At 31.8% G+C, this 26,202-nt stretch overlaps 1 protein-coding gene and 1 pseudogene across 1 annotated transcript; one reads left to right on the top strand and one right to left on the bottom strand.

Moving 5' to 3' along the window:
- Nucleotides 1–605: 605 nt before the first annotated feature.
- Nucleotides 606–21,459, bottom strand: LOC111315810 (dynamin-2A-like). Its single transcript, XM_022917835.2, has 22 exons — nt 21,120–21,459; nt 20,455–20,505; nt 20,216–20,336; nt 19,685–19,777; nt 18,951–19,012; nt 18,624–18,741; nt 18,102–18,435; nt 17,015–17,162; nt 15,932–16,033; nt 15,706–15,825; nt 15,151–15,234; nt 14,881–15,008; nt 14,253–14,337; nt 13,791–13,929; nt 8,093–8,169; nt 7,539–7,595; nt 5,697–5,838; nt 5,410–5,561; nt 4,921–5,034; nt 4,763–4,830; nt 4,391–4,566; nt 606–1,194 (listed from the first exon to the last, which is right to left on the bottom strand). Exons 1-22 carry the CDS (start codon nt 21,258–21,260, stop codon nt 965–967), a joined length of 2,742 nt encoding a protein of 913 aa, XP_022773570.2. The 5' UTR covers nt 21,261–21,459; the 3' UTR covers nt 606–964.
- Nucleotides 9,101–10,246, top strand: LOC149513191 (uncharacterized; annotated as a pseudogene).
- Nucleotides 21,460–26,202: the final 4,743 nt, after the last annotated feature.

The following is a 26,202-nucleotide window of genomic DNA, read 5'->3' as shown; positions in this document are numbered from 1 at the left end:
TGGTAAAGGTGTTAGTCTTGTTCCTTAAAAAAATTGTTCCGATAACAATTATTTCGTATAAGTATTGTTCTACAAAAAAGTTATTCCTTAAATAGCTATTTCATAAACAACTATTCTATAAAGAATGTTATTCAATGAATAACTATTTCGTAAAATAACTTTTATTGAAACAATTTTATCATCCCTTCTGACTTATTCTTAATTTTAACAACTTTAAAAAATTTTTAAAAAATAAAGTATTAATAACCCAAATCAAGTATCTACAAAGTCCAAACTAAGTTACAATCTTGGAAGGGAAAGCATGCGATGGAGCCAAAATTCAAATGAGTAATGAGCTTCGAGGATTTCCATCTTTTTAATAAGGCTTTATTGGCAGAATAGGCATGAAGATTGCCAAATAATCGTGAAGCATTATGGGCTAGGGTTTTAAAAGGGATATACTTCCCCATTCCTCCCTTTTTGATGCTCCAAAAGGTTGATCATGTTCATGGGCATGAAAAAGCATATATGAAGGAATTGAAGTTTTAAGAATGGGAACTCAATGAAAAGGCTGGCTGAAATTGCTGAGTAAACCACGATACAGTTGTAGCAAAAAAAAAAAGAGGTAAAAAGAAAATACTATATCACGTTGACCCTACTGACAGTCCATGCCAGAATACAATTTCTTAGCATCTTGTAATCAATGATCATAGTCAATACAATCAAATACATCCGTGGAGTGCAACAATTAAGGATGAAATATGAGGGGAAATTATATTAAAATAAAAAAGGCCAAAACTTGACTAGAAAAAATAGATCCACAGTTTTGATACGTGAATGCCGTAGAACCTGACAGAGCACCTATAGTCCCATATACACATACACTCGTCTCCTCTTCTAATGACTAAGGTAGCATTTGACAATATAAATGCTCAAATCATGAAGTGAGCTTCCATGAGAGTTGTCGACTGAAAACTATCAGCCACTAATATTTGTAACCAGAGGAAGTAGACTGTGGTGCTGGCAAACGATTTGGGGTTCGACGGCTATTGGAGCCTGATCGAGAATTCACATCACCATTTTGTGCTGGGTCACCATAATGCCGGCTATGACCATTAGATCCAGACCTCCTATAGTCTACGGGGCCATTAGCAGCTGCATCAAATGCAGATCTCCAGTCATCAACGGCTGAAGCACTCATTCTTGGGCTGCTTTCTGCAAACAAGATAACCCAATGATATATAACGTCAAGACAATATTGATCAACATCAGAAATTTTGCAGTGTTTATGGACTTTGCCACAAGTAAAAAAAAAAATGTACATGGATAATTCTACCATCATCCAATATAGAAAGAGATGCACATATAATGACTGCCTCAGCCTCAATCTTCATAGTAGCACCAAAAAGAATGAAGGACAAAATTTCCATGTCATCTCAATCATAAGTTGAGTGTGAAGAAGACCATCGTGACATCTTATGGTCTTCAAGTTTTCTTTCCTTGTTATAATCACATACTCTGGTCTTTCCCTACTCAATAGATCAAAATCTAAGCCATACTAGAAGTATATTGATCATCACTTGTTATTCACCAACATCCAACTTAAGTTCCTTTCAGTCCATTAACAACTACATACAATCACATGTTCATGAAAGAAAATACAGATGTGTGTTCTGATAAAGAAAGCAAGATTGATGTGGTGCAGATTAAGGGACAAGACCAGCATGTAGTTTTAGTTAAAAGTAAGGAACGAGTATTTGAAACAGCTAGCAACTTTAGTTCACTCTTCTAACAAATGTCTCAACCCAATGGCAGATGCAGAAGATTCTCACCCTGCACACCCCCCGAAGTTTTTTGATTCCGATCTACCAAAAACACCTAAACTAATGGTGGAGCATAATTTTGAAAATTTTTTAACATCCATATAGTCTTTATGGTTTAACCCTCAACTAGAAAACTATTTTGGGCCCACTCAATTTGAAATATTACGTAAAAAATGATCACTCATATATTTAAAATGTAAAATATAAAAAAGACGAGAGTATTATTGACAGTTTTGTTAACTGTAATACGTTGGAAAAATAAACCTGAGAACTCATGGTTACAAATTTTATGTTTCTAAACTATTAATTTTCAGTTATTACATATAAATTAAATTCACTACAAACTAAAATGTTAAAGTAACAATTTAGAGAAAGCTATAATTATCAAACTATATGTCTTTTCAAAATTATCATAGTTCTAAGTATATTATTTTTTATTACAGGGTATGTTCACCAAAATTCGAATTTAAAATTTTATACAAATCTTTATATACCCTACCAGCAAAACCATTTGGTGACCTCATCAGGAGAAAAAAAAAACCTGTGATGAACTAACATTTTCATTAATACTCTCCGCATATAGTCATTATTTGGTTTAGCAGTCATCTAAATTTTTGTAAAAGTCCCTTGCTTTGCATGTAATTTAAAACCTATTTTAATATTAACAAAAATTTGTAATTAATTGATTGTCAAATTTGAAACCCCAACAATTGAGTTTGTTTGGTTGTGCTTATTTTGTTTGCTCAATATGGTATCTAACTTAACCTAATGAAAATAAAAATATAATTAGAATACGATTATGTTTAGTACACAAAATTATGATATAATAGAATAAAATAATATTATGAATAAGATTAGATTAAATAATATCATCTTATCTTATATTTGATGTGTGTAAAGATTAAGATAGGATAATTTATTTATTAATCAAAATTATCCTTCCTCAAAATTTATACAATATAAATTATTGATGTAATTTTAAGGGCAGAATATAACATGTAAGTTTAATCCCATAAATCAAAAATAATCCTCTTTACTTTAAGACGATTGAATCATCCCATACCAAGACAATAATCTTCCTTATAATCATATTCTTTTCAATTAAATAAAAACCAAACATAATATAAAATTACTATCATATTATCATATCCATCATCCTATGCATCAAACATGACCTATGTTTATTGAAAGAGTATAGATAATTCTTAAAATAGAGCATAATTTTGAATAAAAGTAATTATATACTATTTTCTCTTCATTTTATGTACTTCTGCATACAAATATATATACATTGTCCGCAAGCTCACATGTGCATGTATATTTTGTAATATGAATTTTACACAATATAAATTTAATAACTTTCTCACAATAATACCATGCGTAGCAAATTTTAATTTATAAAAGAAAAAATTAAACTCAATTTTGGATGTTGTCGCCTAGGTTTAAATTCTCCCTAACCAGAAAATTCTAGCTCCACCACTGACCTAAACCAATATTAAATATTTGCAATTACTAGGGCACTCTAGGTTAGCTTTTGCCCTATTAACTGAATTCCCTATTGAATGAATAGATCATGTGTCCTAATCCATGTTAAAGAAAGCAAGTAAAGAAGTATATATTTCCTATATTTGAAAGAGAAATTACTCCGAAAACAGTAAGTTCAGTGATGGGGACTAAAAAGACAACAGTGATGAAGTGTTGTCATGCTGTCGGACAGCAATTATGAATAGCAGGTGGCTTTTGTTGAAAGTAGAAACCAAAGTCAGAATGGATCTCTTAGCAGACACCAGAAGATAGTAAAGAGTTCTGATAGCTATATTGTCATAAACAACCATTAGAGTGGATGTTTGATAGATCATGCATTAAAAGATTAGATTTTCATCTCAATATTGCTGATTCTATATGAAACAATAGCCTCATATAACAAGCTTATATGCATGAAAGACATTTCAGGGATTGCAATAAGGGTACCAAATCAAATGAAACATATTATAAAAGGAAACTGAGGGAAAAATTAGGATTTACATTTGTCATAAAATTTGAAAGAGCACCGTGAATGATCCAAATATGTCAAACCTACCACTGGCAGTTATAAAAGCCTTAAGACTTTAACTCAACCAATGCTGCATACCTTCAAAAGGCATCTTCCATATTACCCTTTCTCATTGTTTAAAATTACAGTTTAAAGACTTTACCAACCTAAAGCATGAAAAGAAGTTGAACCCTTCATTTAACTTGATAACAATCAACCTGGAGGCAGTCTCCATCTAAATAGGTGACTTGAGGAGAAAACTGTAAAAGATTAGGTAGGATGGTAGGATTGACAGGTGAGGGCTCAATAGAAAGTAAGCACATCCTGATTATCCAAGGAGGTAGCAATATCAAAGTAAAAAGAATGGAAAACCAGTTTCAATTATAGCCTATAAATGTTAAGTGTGTATTCTCACAAGAATCCATCAAGAAAAGAAGTTTTCCAGTGCTCTCAAAAAGCAAAGCTCTCCATATGGGATAGCCTTGCATGCATGGCACTTAAAAACTTAATAAATATAAAATATAAATTCAGCCTTTATAAATGAGCATTTACACACCTGCCACATCGCCAACATCAGACCAACCAGAAGCAGCAGCCACTTGATTGTCATGTATGCTAAGTTGGCGCGTTAATTTTGAAAGAAGTGAGGACTGCTTTTGGTATCGCTCCCTTCTCCGCTTTACATTTTGATCCTCTTGAAGTAGCTCCTCAATTTTTCCCGTGCTTTGAGCACTACACAGTCCAAAACATGATATAATCATTAAAAATTTCTGTATAAAAAACATGCAAGAACACACTATATTATAGTTCATGGCAAATTATGCAAATCAACAGGCCATAGAACACAACCCTTTTCACAGCTGCCTGCAAGGCCAGGCCTGGAAGAGTTTCATGGAAACAAAGAAATACATATAGAATGGTACTCAACCTGACAGAGCTATATAACTGATTTAGCATGTCTTCCTTAGCTTTCTCAACTTGGCAAAGAACAACAGCCTGCTCAACCATCACAGAAACAGATTTATGCTCTTACATACACCCAACTGCAAGGATAGATAAGGCATGGGTTTGAAGAACTAAGCTTACTTTGGGGACATTGGCAGCTAAACTATTCATTACGGCTTCAACATAACCACGAACTTCTTGAGACATCCATCGAAGTTCTTCTTCAGGATCAACAGGTCTTCGGGCCATTGTATCCTGCAGAAGACCAGGGAGGAGATTTCAAGGAACAATTTTCAAAATGAAATTTGGAAAGGGGAAGAGAGGGTGTTGAGGATGAAGGAGAAAAGTTTAATTGAATTAAAAAACAACATTGCTATGAAACTTTTCATTTGCACACGTAAGGGGACACAAGCACAATCAAAATAGTTGAGAAATAAATAATCACATGAGGAATTGAAAGTAACATTTGATATACCGATGAAATGCAAAAAAGGTGTGATGTTCCTAAAGAATATTCTTTAAGAGAAAACTTCCAAGGAAAAGAAAGAGTGATTATTTGCATTGATAGAATAAAACACCCTTCCCAATTGAGAAGAAAAAAGAGGGTGGAAATACAATCAATTAACTTACAAGAGAACCATCTGAAAGACTCTGTCGCATTCCAGAACCACCATCAGCACCTTTCATTGGCCCTCTAGAAGGTTGAATAATTTTTGATAATTTGTTTATCCATTCAACCTTATCAGCCATACTCTCAGCCTTTAAGACAACAGCACTGTGAGCTGCAAGAGAAACAGGAGTTGAAAACAATCTTATGATTACTGATTCTATTGATAACAAAAAAGCAAAAAGACAAAAGGTAGACGGGCAAAAAACACCATGATTCATTACCAGGATGAAAGAGGAGGAATATATACCTTTCAAAACAGTTTTATAAGGAACTCTGCTAGTTATCTTGAACACGAGACTGGATTCCTTATCTGGGCCATTAGCCTTTTTATCCTTCAAACTTTTGGGGGCAGGTTCTTCCTCATCTGAGACCTCTTCAATGCTGCATTCCTGCACAATGAACAAATGAGATGGGAAATTACATGTCACCAGTATAACAAAAGTTGTAAATTCACAAGTTGGCAAGGCCCAAATGAAGTTTAAGTACTAATATATGGCTAATGAAAGTCGAGAAAAGCAAACAAAAAAAGCTGATTGCTAACATGTTGGCCCAAATGTCACTTACATGTCACTTGCATGCAGTATAACAAAAGTTGCAAATTCACAAGTTGGCAAGGCCCAAATGAAGTTTAAGTACTAATATATGGCTAATGAAAGTCAAGAAAAACAAACAACCACACTCTCACTGACAGAATTAGGAACATTTAACAGGAAGATCTCTTAGGCAGAAAAGATGACAATCGAAAACCATTCATGGAAGAATAGAATAGCCCAGCAAGATCATTGCAGATATTGATCCTAATACACTAGTATCTCCCTAAGTTAGAAACCATTTAGAATGGTTGTAAAGCACAGCTGCATCTCTAAAAGAATATTGTTGGAAAACCTCATATAACTCTTCCAACAAGCCAGGCATCCAGTTAATTTTCACGGAATAAAATTTTTCAAGGTTTCGATTCTAAAATATATATAAGTCAAAGATTCTGAATAGAATCTCAGCACCTCTCATTTACAACAAATCACCCCTACCCCTTATCTCTCCTCCCTTTTCCATTTTCTTTTTCTCAAGAGGGAGCTGTAAAGAATCTTGACAGTTGCAGCGATCAAAATAAAAAACTAAAAAATGCGTTTTGTTTTGACATTTCTCCTGGTAATATACAGCTTTTATCTTTAGTAATAAATGAGCCTAACAGGGTGAACTTGAGTAGCTCAATTTTATCTTGAATCGAGCTCAAACTCGAAAACTAAAACTCGATCGAACTCAAGCCGAGTTTCGAATAATGAGTTAAAACTCAAGCTCAAGCTCAAACTTCTCATTGTATTGACTTGGCTCGATTACATGCTAGTTCAAAATATTGATTTTAATGACAGGTTGACTGGGGTTTTGCTGTGACTCGGGTTATAATGATGGGTTGAAGAGGAGCTGCAGGCCACACCTTTGCCTTCTATTTTTTTCCAAAATTGTGGAATCCAGATTTAAAACTAAACTCACCCATCCATGTCCGGAGAAGTGCAGACCATGTCATATTTATATTTTTTTTATTTTTGCCATATCCCCACGGATCATTTATGTATTTTGCCGTGTCGAACATGTATCCGACACAGCACGCAAGGATACCAATGTGTCAGTGCTTCATAGCAAATAACTGATGGTTGTTTTTTTCGGATTCCCCTTACCACTTAAACAATGCACCTTATGATGGAGCCATACCCATTCCAAAGATGCATATCAACCTTTCAAATGAAACCATATCCAGTAATGTTTAAATGCTGAGACACCCAAATTTTTGTTTTGAGATCATAAACTAAAGAAGTCAATATTTTATCAATTTATAATTTCATTCTATCACTTATGTTACTTTTAGTTTCATTTTTTTTATCTACATTCTAATTCTGTTATTATTGAAACATAAAAAAAAAAAAAAAGCCACTTATTATACTTCAGAGTTATAATCTAAAATATGTAAAAACAACACACAAAAACACTTACTTAAGCACATAATTTGAAATGATGAAAACACTTAACAAATACTTCACAACAAAACTTGTGACCTGACAACTAAAAGGAGAAGAAAAAATGTTTCCTGTACCTCCAACACGATAACACCTCGAAAATGTTTTTCCTCTTGCTTTTTCGTGTAACCAAGCTGTGAAATAGGACAGGTCAGAATCCATTCTACCATTTACAAATTTTTATAGAAGCAAAGATATCTTTGATATCTACATCACACAATTCTTAGAAGTACAGATGGCATACACAAAAGGGTTGAATAATATGAGTCAATTTTTTCTTTTTTTTTTTTTTCTGAAAAAAGAACATGATTCATTTTCTAAATCATAAGGCAATGGTACAGCTATAAGCATCCAGCCAGTTTTAATACCATGCTCTAGTAAGCTTTAAGTCAAGAAAGCAATCAAGTAAAGGTATCACAATTCTATGGCCTAAACCACTCCAACACACATGGAATGGAAAAGCCATAAGCAACAAAAGTTAAACATATTCTAAGAGTATGACACCACATGAAAATCTGAAATTACAATAAAATTGTTATTATGGCTTATATGTCGAGGGATGGTACAGTGCAATCCTGATTTGCAAAATAAACCTGGGGTTTTGTTATCAAATTGGGAAAATGTGTCAAACCTTTCCAGTCTTCTCATTCAAAACAAACCATCGTCTACTCCATCCGTTAGTTTTTGCACTTTTCTTTAATAAAAACCCTGCAGATGAAAAAATGTCAAAGGCAGCATTACAAGAGAAATTATATAAGTCTGAAGAGACCTCCACATTTAAAAATTTACAAAAATGTGGAGAGGTGGGGAAAATTAAGAAGGCAACTAGCCACAAAAATTTAAGGAACATAATTTATACCAAAAAAATACAATGTCTAAGGAATTTTTGAAATCTTAATCAAGATGACAGATAACATAAAGAAATAGACTACTTCAAACATAAGTAACAAATGTAACTAAGAGCTATAATTGCTATAAGAGTTCTATGGAAATAATTATTGTATTCAATAGAAAATACTTCAGATACTAAAATTTCCATTAGCTTTCACATATAACCAAAGAGAAAGAAGATGATGGAGGAAATGACATAGGTTGTTGGGGAGGGGGAGTATCCTGCATAAATAGAAATTAAAACACCGTTCCACAGTGTATTTCAACCTTCTAAACAAAATCAAAATGTTACATCTGGCATGTAATATGAACGGAAGCAACTTCAAACTGCCTCAGCGACAGAATTTCCTAATGACAAACATATCAAAAGGAATAAAAGCAGTTCCAATCCTCCTGAAGCTAAACATGTTTATTTTTCCACTGGCAATAGGGTATTGCCTCCAAATTCTCCATAAATTACCATAGTATTCAAGAGCACAGCATGGAAAAATGCTTAAAAACAGTAGAACCAAGAACTTGAGTTTTCAGTAATAACAAAGTTAAATCTTGTTTTAAACTGTTTAATATTAACAGATTTGGATTTTTAGGTGATTAGGTTGTTACGTAGATATGAAGTTTAAATTTTAGTCTATTTAAATCCTTGTAATTCTTATGTTAATTAATAGGAAGTTATCTTCTCTTTCTCCTCTGGTTTGTTCTATTCTGTTTACATGGTATCAGAGCATAGGCATTTCACTTGAAAACCGTGATGGTCAAAACAGCCATGACTGGAGAAAAGGGCACAGCATCTGCAACTGCTGTTAGTGAAGGTGTTTCTGCCATAAATATTAATGGATTTGAAAATCCATCTGTCCAATTGACCGTTCACAAACTAAATGGTAAAAATTATCTAGAATGGGCACAATCAATGAAGCTTATGATTGATGGCAAGGGAAAGCTCGACCACTTGACAGGTGAGGCCAAGAAACCAGCTAGCAGTGACCCAACATTGAAGACATGGAGATCTGAGAATTCTTTAGTGATTGCATGGCTTGTGAATTCCATGGAGCCAGCAATCGGAAAAACCTATTTGTTTTTGCCAACTGCGAGAGAAGTATGGGAAGCAGTTCGAGAGACATACTCTGATTTGGAAAACTCATCTCAAATATTTGAGTTGACGACTAAACTATGGCATTCTAAACAAGGTGATTGAAAGGTGACAAAATATTACAATGAGATGAAAGCATTGTGGCAAGAGCTGGATTTGAGTTATGAAGAAGATTGGGAGTGTGCAAATGATAGTGTAAGTTACATGAAGAGGATGGAAAATGACAGAGTATACGTTTTTTTGGCAGGGCTGAACAAGAATCTAGATGAGGTTAGAGGCTGAATTCTAGGCAGGAAACCACTACCAACTCTTCGTGAAGTGTATGCTGAAGAAAGAAGAGAAGAAGGCCGATGAAAGGTGATGTTGGGAGAGAATAACCAACTTGCTGCTGAAGCTTCTGCTCTCACTACTAAGACCCAGTCTTATAATCAATCTGGACAGACATGGCAGAATAAAAAAAGTGAGAAAGTCTAGTGTGATCATTGCCACAAGCCACGACACACAAGAGATACATGTTGGGAATTACATGGGAAACCACAGAATTGGAAGCCAAGATCGTCCAACCGTGAATCAAAAGCATTTCAAATAGGTGTCGAGGAGCAAGCAGGAGCTTCAGAGACATCTCCTTTCAGTAAGGAACAATTAGACCAATTGTATAAACTATTGCAATCCACACAATTCTCAAACAATGTGTCTTCCTCTTGTTCTTTAGCTCGAAAAGGCAATCATTTCAAGCTGTTGCTTTTAATGCGTCCTCCATTACTAGCTGTCCATGGATCATCAATTCTGGTGCAACAGACCATATGACAGGTTGTTCTAAATTGTTTTCTTCTTATAGCCCATGTGCAGGAAATCAAAATATTAAAACTGCTAATGGTTCCCTTTCAGCAATTGCTGGAAAAGGATCAATAGCCATTTCAAAATCTCTTATTCTTCATAATGTCCTCTATGTTCCAAACCTCTCTTGTAATTTGCTATCTATCAGCAAATTAACTCGTGATTTAAAATATTGTGCTAAATTCTTCTCAACTCGCTGTGAATTTCAAGAATTGAACTCGGAGAGAATGATTGGCAATGCTAAGGAAAGTGGTGGACTCTATTATTTTGAATATGGAAGTACCATGTGTGGACAAGCTCAAACAACTAATCTTGGGCCAATCTCTGTCTCTAGTAACAATGACGTAATATTGTGGCATCTTAGGTTAGGCCATCATAACTTTCACTATTTGAAGTCCTTGTTTCCAGATTTATTTAAGAATAAAAATCCATCTTTTTTTCAATGTGATATTTGTCAAATTGCTAAGCATCATCGTGCATCATTTCCTATTCAGCCTTATAAGTCCTCTAAACCATTTGCTCTTGTTCGCAGTGATGTGTGGGGTCCTTGTAGAACACCAACAATTTCTGGGAAAAGATGGTTTCTAACATTAATTGATGATCATACAAGGATTTCTTGGGTTTATCTACTCAGAAAAATCAGATGTTGAACATGTTTTCAAAAATTTTTATAATATGGTTGAAACACAATTTCAAGAAAAAATTCAACTGTTTCAAAGTGATAACGGGAAAGAATGCTTTAATTAGATTCTTGGAAGATATTTTCTGGAAAAGGGGATTATTCATCAAAGCTCTTGTATTAACAGTCCACAACAGAATGGAGTAGCAAAAAGAAAAAATAAACATCTCTTGGAAGTAGCTAGGTCTTTAATGTTTACAACTAAAGTACCTAAATACTTATGGGAGGAAGCTATTCTTACTGCTACTTACCTGATTAACAGAATGCCATCAAGAGTATTGAACTTTCAAACATTATTAAATATGTTTAAAAAACATTTTCCAATGTCACGTTTAGTATTTGATTTATCTCTTAAAGTGTTTGGATATGTTGCTTTCGTGCATGTGCATGATCATAACCACAATAAATTGGACCCATGATCTATAAAATGTCTTTTTCTTGGATGCTCTTCAACACAAAAAGGGTATCGCTGGTTTCATCCTCAAACAAAAAAGCTTTTTATAATTATGGATGTCATTTTTTTTTAATCTCAAAGCTTTTTTGACACTCCTCTTCAAAGGGAGAATAACTATAGTTGTGAAGACTCATTGTTTAAACTTGAAGGTAAAAACACAGATTTTGTACTACAACCAGATATTTTAATGAGTTTAGTTTTTGGAGTTTCAAATTTGGAAGTGGAGCAGCCTACTTCACTACCTTTAAGCAAAATAGAAACTAGAACAGAGAATAACTCAAGAAATAAAGAAGAAGGTTCTGAGCTTATTGTCTACTCAAGGAAAAAACAGATTCAAAAGAAAGATGACATCACAACCTTACAAAGCCAAAAATTTGATACGAGGCCAAATCCAAATAACACAGTTTCTTCAAGTCCAGGTACCTCTTATGAATCGAATCCTTCAAAAATTGACATTCTTAATTCTGTAGATATTCCGATTGCTCTTAGGAAAGGCGTTAGAACATGTACTAAGCATCCAATTTCCAAGTATGTGTCATATAAAAATTTATCACCCTCCTTCTATGCTTTTACCTCACAGTTGTCTCGTGTGGATGTTCCTAAGAATATATAGGAGGCTCTAATTGTTCCTGAATGAAGGGAGGTTATCTTTAAGGAGATGAAGGCTCTGGAGAAGAATGACACATGGGAAAAGGTTAGCTTGCCAAAAAGGAAGATGACTGTGGGATGTAAATGGGTGTTCACTATAAAATTCAAATCAGACGGGACTTTGGAGCGTTACAAGGCAAGGTTGGTAGCTAAAGGTTTTACACAGACATATGGGAGAGACTACCAAGAAACGTTTGCTCCAATTGCAAAATTAAATATAGTGCGTGTGCTTTTGTCCGTGGCTATAAACTTGGAATGGTCATTACATCAATTAGATGTTAAGAATACGTTTCTTAATGGTAACTTAGAAGAAAAGATCTTTATGGATGCTCCACTAGGATTTGAAGACAGTTTTGGGTCTAAAGTATGCAAGTTAAAAAAGTCCTTATATGGTTTAAAACAGTCTCTAAGGGCATGGTTCAAGCGATTTACAAGGTCAGTCAAGAATCAAGGCTATAGTCAAGGACAAACAGATCATACTATGTTCATGAAGCATACTATTGGTGGGAAGATTGCAATTTTGATTGTCTATGTAGATGACATAATCCTTACAGGAAGTGATGATACTGAGTTAGCTAGATTGAAGAGATGCCTTATAGCAAAATTTGACATTAAAGATTTGGGACCACTATGGTATTTTCTGGGAATGGAAGTTGCTAGATCAAAACAGGGAATTGTTGTATCACAAAGGAGGTACATCTTAGACTTGCTAAAAGAGACTGGAATGAGTGGTTGCAGGCCAAGTGATACACCAATGGACCCAAACCAAAAGCTTGGAAGAATGACCCAAAGAGTGCCAATTGAAAAAGGAAGATACCAACACCTTGTAGGAAAACTAATCTATCTTTCCCATACAAAGCCAGACATTGCATTCGCAGTCAATGTTGTAAGCCAGTTTATGCACTTACCATATAAAGAACATCTTGAGGCAATATACAGGATTTTGAGATATCTTAAGAATACACCTGGGAAAGGATTATTGTTCAAGAAAAACCATTTGAGAAGTGTGGAAGTTTTCACAGATGCAGATTGGGCAGGTTCAATCACTGATAGAAGATCAACTTCTGGTTATTGTGCATTTCTTTGGGGTAATCTTGTCACTTGGAGGAGTAAGAAGCAGAATGCTGTTGCATGCAGTAGTGCAGAGGCAGAATTTCGGGCTATGGCTAATGAAGTATGTAAGATGATGTGGCTAAAGAGAGTTCTTGAAGAACTGAAGCTAAAATCAGAACCTCCTATGAAAATGTTTTGTGATAATAAAGCAGCAATCAGCATAGCTAATAATCCAGTTCAGCATGATCGTACAAAACATGTTGAGATTGACAGGCATTTCATTAAGGAGAAGTTAGAAAGTGGAGTAATCTGCATGCCATTTGTCACCGCAGAACAACAAACAGCAGACATTCTAACCAAGAGTTTGTCTAGACCTGGTTTTGAAGCACTAGTCAACAAGTTGGGCTTGATTAACATCTATGCACCAACTTGAGGGGGAGTGTAGAAATATCAGGATCTTGTTATAAAATCTAAACTGTTAAATATTAACAGATTTGGATTTTTAGGTGATTAGGTTATTAGGTAGATATGAAGTTTAAATTTTAAAATTTAAATATTAGTCTATTTAAATCCTTGTAATTCTTATGTTAATTAATAAGAAGTTATCTTCTCTTTCTCCTCTGGTTTGTTCTATTCTGTTTGCAAAAGTAACATAATGTATGTGAAGTTTATAAACAGACCTGCCGTTATTTCTCTATCAGCACCTGCAGTCTTCAAAGCAGATCCCTCCGGCAGTTCTTTATCAGTTTGACTGGATTTCTCCTTCATTGTCTTTAGACTTCCGCCGGTTTGCTGGCCACTTGGTTGAGGACTAGATGCCTAAGAAAAATATAGAAGAATACAAAAACAATACTAAGCAAAGAATATAAATCTAGGATAACATGAACAATTCAATGCATGAAAGTGAAGTAAACTAACAGCTATGTTGCTTGGTCCAGGGAATGGATGTCAGATAAGGTATGTTTAATTGTTTCTAAGTTTCTGCTTATAACTTAGAGGGTGTCGAAAACTCCATACACATATCCATCAGATATGTGCTAGACAAGGGTACTTAAGAAAAAATGAGAAGTCAAACTAACATAGCTGGACATGTACATCTGCTCTAATCTCCAAAAACAGTTGCATCCAAGAAAAGAACCTACCCTATTCAGTACCGCCTGCTCTGCCTCATGCCCTTTCTTTGAGGATCGATTCTTCAGCTCCTCCTCTCGACGCTGTCTTTCCATCCTAAAGTAAATATTAAAAAAACAATTGGCATCATAAAAATGCTGGAGGTAAATGATTGAAAGTATTTCAGTTAGAAAATCATTGTCCAAATCTGGTGCTCTAAAGATACATGGATTATTGCAAAGAAAACCATTTGTCTCTACCACTTTTTTTCATTTTTCAATCGAAATCGGATGGGTGTAATATTCTTATTGTCAGGTTTAGATATCACAGAATGGGTTTTGCATTCTATTCTTAATAGAATTAATCAGTTAGATAGTAGACATAAGTGGAGAGTAGAAAGGAAGGATAAATAAAGGGAAGTAATTACAAATTAAAACAGCACATTCTTTCTAGCCTTCAGCACAAGAAAAGGATGTGCAACACACTCAAACCACATGAGACAGATGTGTGCATGTATGTCCTTCCATCTTTGTGTGTGTGTGTGTGTGTGAGAGAGAGAGAGATGGCTGTCCTACATAGAGACTTTTAATTGAATAAAATATATAAAAAAGTCTAACAATGAAGCAGAAATATAGACATGTTAAAACATTTTGGGGATACCTCCTTTGCACCAAACGAATAAAGTGCTGAGGGGGTACAAAAGCTCGCTCCATATCAACAAGTGCAACCACCATTTTTTTGGCTTCATTTTTAAACCCATCCAGTGCAGCACTTGCAATGGCCACAACCTACAAAAAAAAAAAAGGATAGTTAAGCCTTACAAGGGGGAAAGGGGGCAAAATGATTCCAAACAAAATACAGTTGAAATTATATAAAGTATGGTATGACAAAAAGATATAACAGAAAGCACACAATTTTAGGATATAATACCTCTCTCTTGAATGGAGGGTACCTTGCCAAACCAGGTGTAGCATTTGCAGCAGCAGAAACTATGTCTATCAGGACACGGTGTACCTGTTTGGTACAGAACAGAGCCCACACAGTTATCAATGTAGAAAATGACACAGTAAAGCATAAGTCTGCCAATAAATGAGCTATACTGGCAATTCTGGAAGTTATAGTCACTAAAATAATTTATAAAACATATTCAGGTGGGCCATAGTCAAATAACTATAACTAATGAAGAGAATTGAATCCACAAAAAAACATAGAGCAATTCTAGAACTGAAGAGCATGCAGTAAGACTGCACACTAATGCACTAACATAAAACATTTTACCATTTAGAAAGAGTACAACACAGGTCAGACACCATCAAAAGATTCTAAGCTTACTCCTAAAACTAAGCATTTAATATACATCATCCATGACAAAGGAAAATTGGTAGAAGCCTTTTATATAATACATAAAGCATTGAAAACAGCCAAAATTTTCGAATTCAAGGCAAAATGCATGTATAAAAGGAAGAACACTAACATTAGACTTACCTCATCAACACAAAGACGTGCTGGTTCTTTGGCCAGCTCCAAGACCCCTTTTATTAAAGATCTCAAACCCTTTTCAGGGGATATCAAATATGGCTGGTAACCATCAGCTTCTAATACAATCTGGCAAAATATACTTAGAAAGTCATAAAACATTACAAAATCTTGAAAAGCAACAGAAGATACTGAATAACTAAAGAATTTCCAGGAAGACAATAAGAAAACATACCCGTTTGACATTATTGATGTCAAAATGTCTGTCTATTGGAAGCTGCTTGATCCTATTGGGAAAACTGCCTTCGAAACTGGCAACAATTTTCCAGCCAGTGCCCTGCAAGAAAGATCCTTTTTGTAGTTGGTATTTTTTAAACAAGAAACTTCATGGATTTGTTGTTGGATGTGCAGACAAAAAAAGACAAAACGAAGAAAAGCAAGCACAGGGCACACCAGCTCCAAAAATGCGCCTGTAAATGGACATGTGTTAACCAATTACACATTGGCACCCAGAAGCACAATTTCCTTGCCCCACAATATATGATGATGATAAGGTAGAGTATGGCACAATATATGATGACAAATACTAACATATATAAAAGTATGAATGTTGATAGAACTTTTGATTGACAGAAAACGACATATCTCTTCATTTTATTGATAAATTGTCATTTTAAATAATTTTTTAGTTTAATTCTCAATTACAATGATAAATTGATAGTAATAAGATTTAACTAATGTCCAGATAAGAATTCTAATTCCATTGAATCACTTCTATTGGAAAATTATTTACTAGGCTCGGAATTCTCTATTTATTATATTTCTAAATATCAATCATATTAAACATTTGTATTTCTACATAATTATTAATTTAAAAATAAATAAAAAATAAAAGTATTTACATGCAAGGTCCATGAAAACAAATATATATGAATTATAAATGTATTAACATCTAGCCAACCATTCTCTACACCCTTCAACTCACTACTCAATAAAGGAAAAAGTAGAACAGTTGTGGAAGCTATCCTAAGCATAGCTGGCTAACTTCAAGTACTCTTTTATCAATGGTGTTCAAACTTCTCAATTGACTTAAGGAGATTCTTGGTCATTGAACAATGGAGGGGGCTAATTCATCCCTATTATGTACAGGTCTACCATAATGAACAGGAATTATTGGGATCCTTCATATTTCTTCAGAAAAAGTGTCAAAGAAGCTCTCCACATTCCCAGCAGAGATATGACAGAACCCATACCATGGCATTTTTCTTTTTGTGGTTATCGTTTTTAACCACTTATTTTCAATAAGTTAATCACTCACCTCACCAGTTGTAATGTGTTGGAGAAACTTATCCTCAAATTCACGACAAAGTTCCAACGCGATAGCCCTTGTACCCTCAGCACTCTGGACCATCTGCTCACCAAGCCTTACCAACTCATCCTGAACAATTTGGGACTTCCCCTGCAACCTGTATTGAGAATGAGCGGTAAGAAAATAGAGTAACTAGAGATGAAAAACACCTCCATACTTGGAAGAGAAAAAACTGATGATATGCATCTTCACTAAGCTACCCTCTTTGAGGAATCATCATCATGGCGCATTGATTCAGTTATCTTACTTGATAGGAGTATGCATCATGCCCTATATCCATGGACGTCCACATGGAATCTTGTTCTCATATTTGTTTTGCATTTTATGGAAGATACTCCAAAATATTGAAGATTTTTACAAATAGATTAAGTAAGCTAAATATCCATTATATCACAACAACATTGACAATATTGTGATATGTATATGCATCATATATTGATGACATATCCCAAGAAAAACATGTAAAAGGAAAATATGTCCTAAATATTCTAATATATGACCAGCAAATGATGCTAACCATTGTAAAATATTTAAGTACAAGTCTAACTTTGTAATACAGGGTATGTTTTCTTGTGTAATATCAAATAGTATGACTTACATACCTAAAAGCTCTAGCATTGTAACTTCATATTTTTTTAATAATATTCTGGAGATTATGATGAAAGACTTAAAGTTTTAAGACAATCCATTTTTGAAGTTGAATTCTATTTTTCTGCATTCCTCCATATATCCATCAATTACAAACTTAGGGTCTAAATAAGTTTTTTGACCCCACTATTTGGAACTTTAGTTAGAAGTAACCCTCAAAATATACATGTCAAATGTAGAGGTAATTTGCAGGACCAAATCAACTAGAGAAAGGAAGATTTAATTAATAAATTTCCATAAAGAATAATTAACTAAGCTCTCGACGCATGCTTATTAGAGAGTGAAAACTAATAAGACAGAAAAACAGGCATTTACAGCATTTCTGTGGCAAAAGGGCCATACAGATGCTTGAAATCAAAAAATAATAAAGCAATCAAAGAATGTTTACCCAGAAAGGAGGTTAGGAAGCCTGACTTTCATGCGCTTGCGAATCTGCTGCGCAAGAGCATCAACCAAAGCTATTCTGCCTAGCTTGCTCTGAGGAGCTCCAGTCAGTATGGATTTGAGGCTTTCACTCTCTGCCTTCCATGCTGTTTCCAAAGAGTTTTCTGATCCAGACTGCGCAGAAGCTATTGAAACCGATTGACCAATTAAAGCAACCCATGGGATATCAACAGTTTTTGGAGGTCCCTGATTTAACAGGAGAGCTTGAACAGCAGCAAGAGCTTTTTGGTCAGAGGCAACTTGATCTATTTTACTTATCACGCCAATGGTTCTGGTACCTATCATTAACAAGATAAGTTTACCATTGGATCGCTAAAGAAAATTGCAGGAAAGAAAAAAGGTAGAGGGAACACAAATGAAGGAGAAGAGCAGAGGAAAATTTGTTTACTCAATAAACTAATTCAGCCTTTATCCAAGATAAATAAATAAATAAATAATAAAAACTATAAGGATAATACTCCTTTACCTTCTGCATCATACTCTTTGGCAAGGCGTAGTGCTCGTAAAGAAGCAATGTCAGGTGTTTGGGCCGCAGGAATAATAACTAATAAAATTGCATCATTGCGCTCAGCATAATCACTAACCTATGCAAAGCCATCACAAAAATAATTATTAAATACCGTTTCATTTACCATACCACAACAACTTCCACCAAATACCTATAAACTGAGAATAAAAGAACACCTATCACAAGAACAAAGACCAGTATCGACCAAAACTAAAATACAATAAAGACCGAGCTATATAAACCTTTAAATGAAATAGAGCTCTTCAATCATTAACCAATACTTACCATTGATTCATCCATAATCCGCTGATCCAGTCCAGGTAAGTCAATTAATTTCAGGGGAGGTGCTGAGAAAAAAAATCAAGTCAGATTAAAAGTAAGGCACAGTGGCAAAGAATAAAAGTAGTCCAGTATATGCACAGGTAGCATGGAATCAAATGGACTAACTAAATGGAAATTCAAAGAAGCAACATGAAAATTAGTCTTCAAGTAGTCACCATTCAACGGCCCTCTAGTGGAAAAGAATTGAAGCTTCATAGAGTTAAACTCCATTACAGCACACAATTCTGCATCTCTATGATAAACTCAGTTTTTTGCCAAAACTTTTTAAAGTTTTTTGACTTAAGAGAGCTAAACTCAAAATTTGGTGTGAGATTTTAGCCAATTGAAAGTCAGGATAATTTACAGGATGGTTTTTCACTTATAAATAAATTACCTCAATTTGTTAAGAATGTTTACATTTCCAAAGTATGTCCAATGCATGAAGAACATTATTATACATAGACATTATAAATAATTTGATCTAATCAGTTTATCATGTATCTGTCCTCTCATGATCCAGAAATTCCTATAAAAATTTCAATTCATTTAAAAGAGAATTTCATTACACCAGCATAAAACTTTTGAGCTATCTTTAAAATCGAAATAATCAATCCATAAACAAGACCAACTTTTGAAACTTATCTTACTGCAAACAAACGGGTAAAGTTTAAAAACCGTATCTAACATAAAACACCAACCTGTACTTGTCTGCAGCTTAAGATATATTTCATCTCGGTTCTTGCCGGAGGAACCCTTACTTAATCTATCTTGTAAAGAATGCCGCAGTGCACCTAAAGAACAACAACAAAAGTCAAGCAATACCTCGAGTAAAGGTTCGAAACAAGTTAACTATGTGCATTCCGTCCTAGCAAACTCTGAAACTGTTAAATGGTGCAATCAACTGGGTTTAAGGTTTACTGCAGCTCTAGATTCATGTTCTAGCCTCTTTACCTATTGCAAAATGATACTAGATTGGGATGCTTATCAGAAACATCTTCCTAACACATCTCATTCATCAACAAACCCTTCCAAGATGATTTTTCTTCAGAATTCAACCTCTTCAGCAGCAATTCTAAAGTCCCAGGGAAGGTTAGTGATATCATGAGAATCATCAGAGGATGTTTCTGATATGACCCACAATCATATCATCAAAACTCAAAAAGAAAATACTTACAAGTTTATACATGTATGTAATTGTAAAATTATGAGCCTTAAACATATATACTAACTTGCAGAAACTTGTTGAGATCTGTTGTCGATTTGCAGAATAATTGATTTGCTGCTTAAAGAACCATCCTTCTGTAAATCAATGCTAATAGGAGCCCTGGTAGCACCATTTTCACCAGTTGGCTGGGTAAGAAAGAAAAGAAAGACTTAGGAACAAAATAAGAGCTTTTGTTCAGTTCAACCAGTAATAAAACAGACATCTTAAGAAAAGAAAAACAGAAAATTGAGCAAGCCAACTTACCAGAATAGGATGTCCGATTAAACTGTTTAAAACTGCAGATTTCCCAGACCCCTAACCAATTTTTCAAGTACAAGAAAGTATTGGAAGAAAAAAATCAGCGCCAACATATCAATATGAAAATAAATTGAAAGAAAAGTGATACCACAATTTTACATTTAAATTCCTAATATGATGCGTATTAATAGCAAACATGTTTAGAATGAGAATAGTGTAATTCAAATTCCAAGAGTACTCAGTGGCTCAGTTAGCAAAATCATTACTCCCAAAATGAATTTCAAAAAAACCAAGTATGCCATGCAAGCTCCTTTAATAAAGCAATGATGGTTTTTTCTTGCTCAAAACTTTTATGAACTTACGAGAAAAGGATGAGCCGGTGAAGGTTTTTTCTATATTCCTCAGATTTCCCAGCAAACCTAGTAATTAGTAATCAGTAAACTATCCAATCCCATACAAATAAAAACCCACAAAAACCCCAGATTGAAGGATCTGCTCTGTCAGTATGCCATGAACAAAAAAACTAAAACATACAAGTAAAAACTCAATCCAATCTACAAATATAGAATAGGGTCAACCAATTTACTGTAAGCAGACTAATGAAGTGAAAACAGATGAATCAAAAAGAAAATCCAAATTTAGAAAAAAAAAATACTTAAAATTGAACTTACCACGTTGCCGAGAACAACAACGTTGAGGAAAGTAGAAGATCTCCTGGAAGCTGAGTTTTCATCAACATCTTCGTCGGCTAGCAACGCCGCCGCTTGCCTCATCGACTCTGAAAGCTGTGACAACTCCTCGATCGCCTCCATTTCTTGAATCCAAGATCTGTTCTTTTAAGAAGTCAAAATCAATCAGAGTAGAAAGTAGGCCAATCGATGACGACGGATCAAAGCAAAATCAAGACGCCTTTAGTCTAGATCTCTGCAACTGCAGCTGCAAGAATCGGAGATTTGAAAAAGAGAGGAAAGGTACAATGTTGAAAGAAGCAACTTTTTCTCTCTCCTTTTCTTTCGCGTTTTCAAATGAATTTCCATTTCAACTCCGTTTCTGAATGTTTTTTTAACTTTTGGGTAAAATACCAAAATAAAAAAACGTGGAAAACACATTTTACCTCATTGCTTTTGAAAAATATGGGCAATGGTAGGGGGCAGTCAGTCACTGTTTCATTGGCGCTTTGACACTACTTCCGTTATCCCTATTATTTTTTTTTTTTTGTAAAAAATAAATTTAAATAAACTATTTAATTTTTTATATCAAGATAAGATATATCGTATTTTATAATTTAAAATAAGTGATTACAGATCATGCATTCGAAATAACTTCAACAAGTGATCATCGACAAGACTCAAATCCAAAATTTTTTCGTCGAAAAGAACGAACTTAATCGATTGAATCAACCACTTATTGATATTATCCAGACTTTTAAGTTTGCAACCAGCAACTCGTTTTATTAAGTTTCTTCACTTTTTACAAGGCTCTCTTTTTTAATATCATTTATAATATAATTTATAAAATACCTTAGGTAATTGTCTTTATTTTGACAAAGAATGAAATTAATTTTAGTGGGATTAAAAATAATAATGAAATTGAAATTGGTTATGAGAGTAAAATTAGCAGTGAAGATAACTGTTTGGATATAAATATAAAGGTGACGGTGATGGTGAGAAAAAATAATTATTAAAAATATTATATTAAAATCTATACAATAAAAATTTTAAATTACTAAATATTTATAAATTTGATAAATTATTAAAGAATTATTAAATTATTTTTATTTTAAATAATAGTTTTTTAGTTAATATTAATAATTAATAATTTTATCTTTAAAAAAATCATTTTGAAAATTTTTAAATAAAAAATAAAATTAAAACAAAATTAAAAATGAACAAAGTTGAAAAAATAAAACAAATGAAGGACAGGGTTGGCAATTTCAAATGTGACACTGTGATAAGACACAAAAATAAAACATAAAAAATCATATATATATTTTAAAAAAACTTATTTCGTATTTATTCATGTCGACACGAATTTTAACATGATATAATTTATATCTTATACGTGTTGATGTATCTAAATATATGTAAAATATGAAAAATACGTTTAGATAAAACGTGTCACATGAACACACGTTTAATAAGTGACATGACACAAAAAACACATTTAATTTAATTTTGTTATACGAGTACATATTTAACATGTTTAATACATTTTTTATATTTAATTTAATTTAATATAAATGTATAAAGATTATTTTAATTTTTAATCTTTTAATTATAATCTTATATAAATATATAAAAGCCAAAATTTTTGGCAAAAATGCAAAAAAATCCTATGTGAACGACTTAAAATGTTGATATGTGGATAATCTTAAAAATCGTCACATGACATCTAATAAATAAATTTTATTTTATTTAATATATTTTTAATTTAAAAATAATTCAAAAAACTAAATTGATTATATTTATGCTTTTATTATTAACTTTAAATCACTTTCAATTCAATTCATATTAAAAGTATTAAAATTTTAAAATTTTCTTGATTTGATAAATTAAATCAATCAATATATAATTAATAAATTAATAAATACTATAATTACAATTATAAAATAGTTGATTCTCTAATCAATTATTTGATACATTTATATTTGATTAAATATAGTATCAAATAATTAATGTATTTCATGTGTAAATATATAAAACAAATATAATTCAAAGAACTAAATTGATTATATTTATGTTTTTATTATTGCTTTTAAATCACTCTCAATTCAATTCATATTAAAAGTATTAAAAGTTTAAAATTTTTTTAATTTGACAAATTAAGTCGATCAATAAATAATTAATAAATTAACAAATACTACAATTATAATTATAAAATAGCTAATTTTTTAATTAATTATTTGATACATTTTATATTTGATTAAATATAGTATTTATTTGAGTAATTGATATATTTCATGATATATTTCGTGTGTAAATATATAAAGCAAATATATCAAATTAATTCTTCATAATTAAATTAATGAAATAAAATATTTTATTAATTTATATACAACACACTTTTTATATAAGTCGCTCTAGATTAAGCATAATGCATCTTTAATCACTTTTCACTAATTTTATATCTTTTGATCACTACTCAACTCTACTTCAATTTTCTCTCTAATTTTCATTTTGCATCATTTCTTGTATGTACTATTCAAAGGTTATTTTCTTTTATAGTTATATTTTATATTTTTTTTAACTATGATATTAGTTTTTTTTTATTTTTTTTTGTTGATGATTGATTTAAAAATGATTGGAACTGTCACAAGGACTTATTCCAATGCCTTGTGTGGCCTTAGGTTGGACTCCCTCATTATATGCATAAGTCAGCCTGAAAATACTCTCAAATAGTGAGCACTCAAGAAAAAACATTGAAAGGCACTTTAAAGCTAGAAAATGCTAGAAAGCAAGAGATGCTTTGAAATGCTGTAACTTGTATTCACTCAAGTGTTTCTGTACATCAAATGAAGGGGGGGGAGGCCATCTATTTATAGTTGAAGCCCCCAAGAATCAATGGCTAGGATTGACTTAATTCAATGGCTATTATAGAGTCCAAGATTACAAAGAGATTACATGAGATATACATCAAGAGTTCAAATTGTGCAAGGAACTATACTATCCTTGTGAGTCTCCACATCCTTCTAGAAAGTTCTATCTATTGGGTCTGCTTAGGCCTGGTGCTTTGTTGAGTCTGTTGCGGCCTAGTGTGCCCACACTTAGGCTTGGTTTGCTTACACCAAGGCCTAGTCCATCTAGGGCCATTTTAGAAATGTTAACATCTAATAAATGTATTTTATTTTATTTAATACATTTTTAATTTTAAAATAATTTTAAAAACTAAATTGATTATATTAATGTTTTTATTATAATCCGTAAATCACTTTCAATTCAATTCATATTAAAAGTATTAAAATTTTAAAAATTTCTTAATTTGACAAATTAAATCAATCAATATATAATTAATAAATTAATAAATACTATAATTACAATTATAACATAGTTAATTCTTTACTCAAATATTTGATATATTTATATTTGATTAAATATAATATCTAGTAATTGATGTATTTCATGTGTAAATATATAAAGTAAATATAATTCAAAAAACTAAGTTGGTTATATTTATGTTTTTATTATTGATTTTAAATTAATCTCAATTTAATTTATATTAAAAGTATTAAAATTTTAAAAATTTATTAATTTGACAAATTAAATCAATCAATATATAATTAATAAATTAATAAATACTATAATTACAATTATAAAATAGTTGATTCTCTATTTAATTATTTGATAGATTTATATTTGATTAAATATAGTATTCAATTGAGTAATTGATGTATTTCATGATGTATTTCATGTGTAAATATATAAAGCAAATATATCAAATTAATTTTCCATAATTAAATTAATGGAATTAAATATTTTATTAATTTATATTTGATTGATACATTGATATTTCATTAACTATGATTTCATTTTATTTCATTTGATAAAATATTAATACACGCTAATTTCATTTGTTTTCATTTGTAATGTTTTATAATTTTATTATTTGATATTAATGCACATTGATTTAATTAAAATTTAATTTGTTTTATTGCCATTATTACATATAATAAATTTAATTTGTTTTATTATTCTAAATTAAGACATCTCTAAATGTTAATGGCAAAATAAAATATTTCAAAATAAATTAACTTGCTATTGTTAAACCATTATTCACTCACAATTTTTATTATTTCAATATTTGCTTTTATAATTTAAAATTATCTTATTGACTATATTTATGTTTTTATTATTAACTTTAAATCACTTTTAATTCAATTCATATTAAAAGTATTAAAATTTAAAAAAAATTAATTTGACAAATTAAATCAATCAATATATAATTAATAAATTAATAAATACTACAATTACAATTATAAAATAATTTATTCTCTAATCAATTATTTGATATATTTATATTTGATTAAATATAATATCCATTTGAGTAATTTATATATTTTATGTCTAAATATAGAAAGCAAATATATCAAATTAATTCTCCATAATTAAATTAATGAAATAAAATATTTAATTAATTTATATTTGATTAACAGATTTATATTTCATTAAATATGATTTCATTTGACTTCATTTGGTAAAATATTAATGTACATTTGATTTCATTTGATAAAACATTAATGCACTTAGATTTCATTTGATTTCATTTATAACGTTTTATAATTTATAAATCTAGATATTAATACACGTTGATTTAATTAAAATTTATTTTATTTATTGTCATTATTAAATACAATAAATTTAATTTGTTTTATTGTTCTAAATTAAGGGATCTCTAAATGCTAATGGTAGAATAAAATATTTCAATATCAATCAACTTACCATTGTTAGACCATTATTTGCTCACACTTTTTATTATTTCAATATTAACTTTCATAATTAAAAATTATCTTATTAATTAACCTACAATACACTTTTTGAATAAGTAGCTCTAGGTTAAGCATAATGCATCTTTAATCACTTTTCACTAATTTTATATTTTTTAACACTACTCAACTCTACTTCAATTTTTTCTCTAATTTTCATTTTGCATCATTTCTTGGTTTGTACTACTCAAATGTTTTTTTTTTTTTTTATTGAAAGTTCATAGTTATATCATTATTAATGAGTAAAAAAATACATAAGAAAAGTTTCAAAAGAA

The sequence above is a fragment of the Durio zibethinus genome, chromosome 20 (genome assembly GCF_047325235.1).
Source record: "Durio zibethinus cultivar Kanyao isolate XHJ-2024 chromosome 20, ASM4732523v1, whole genome shotgun sequence".
Taxonomy (NCBI): Eukaryota; Viridiplantae; Streptophyta; class Magnoliopsida; order Malvales; family Malvaceae; genus Durio; species Durio zibethinus.
Note: the sequence above shows the minus strand (reverse complement) of the source record. Positions and strands in the feature narration are given on the sequence as shown.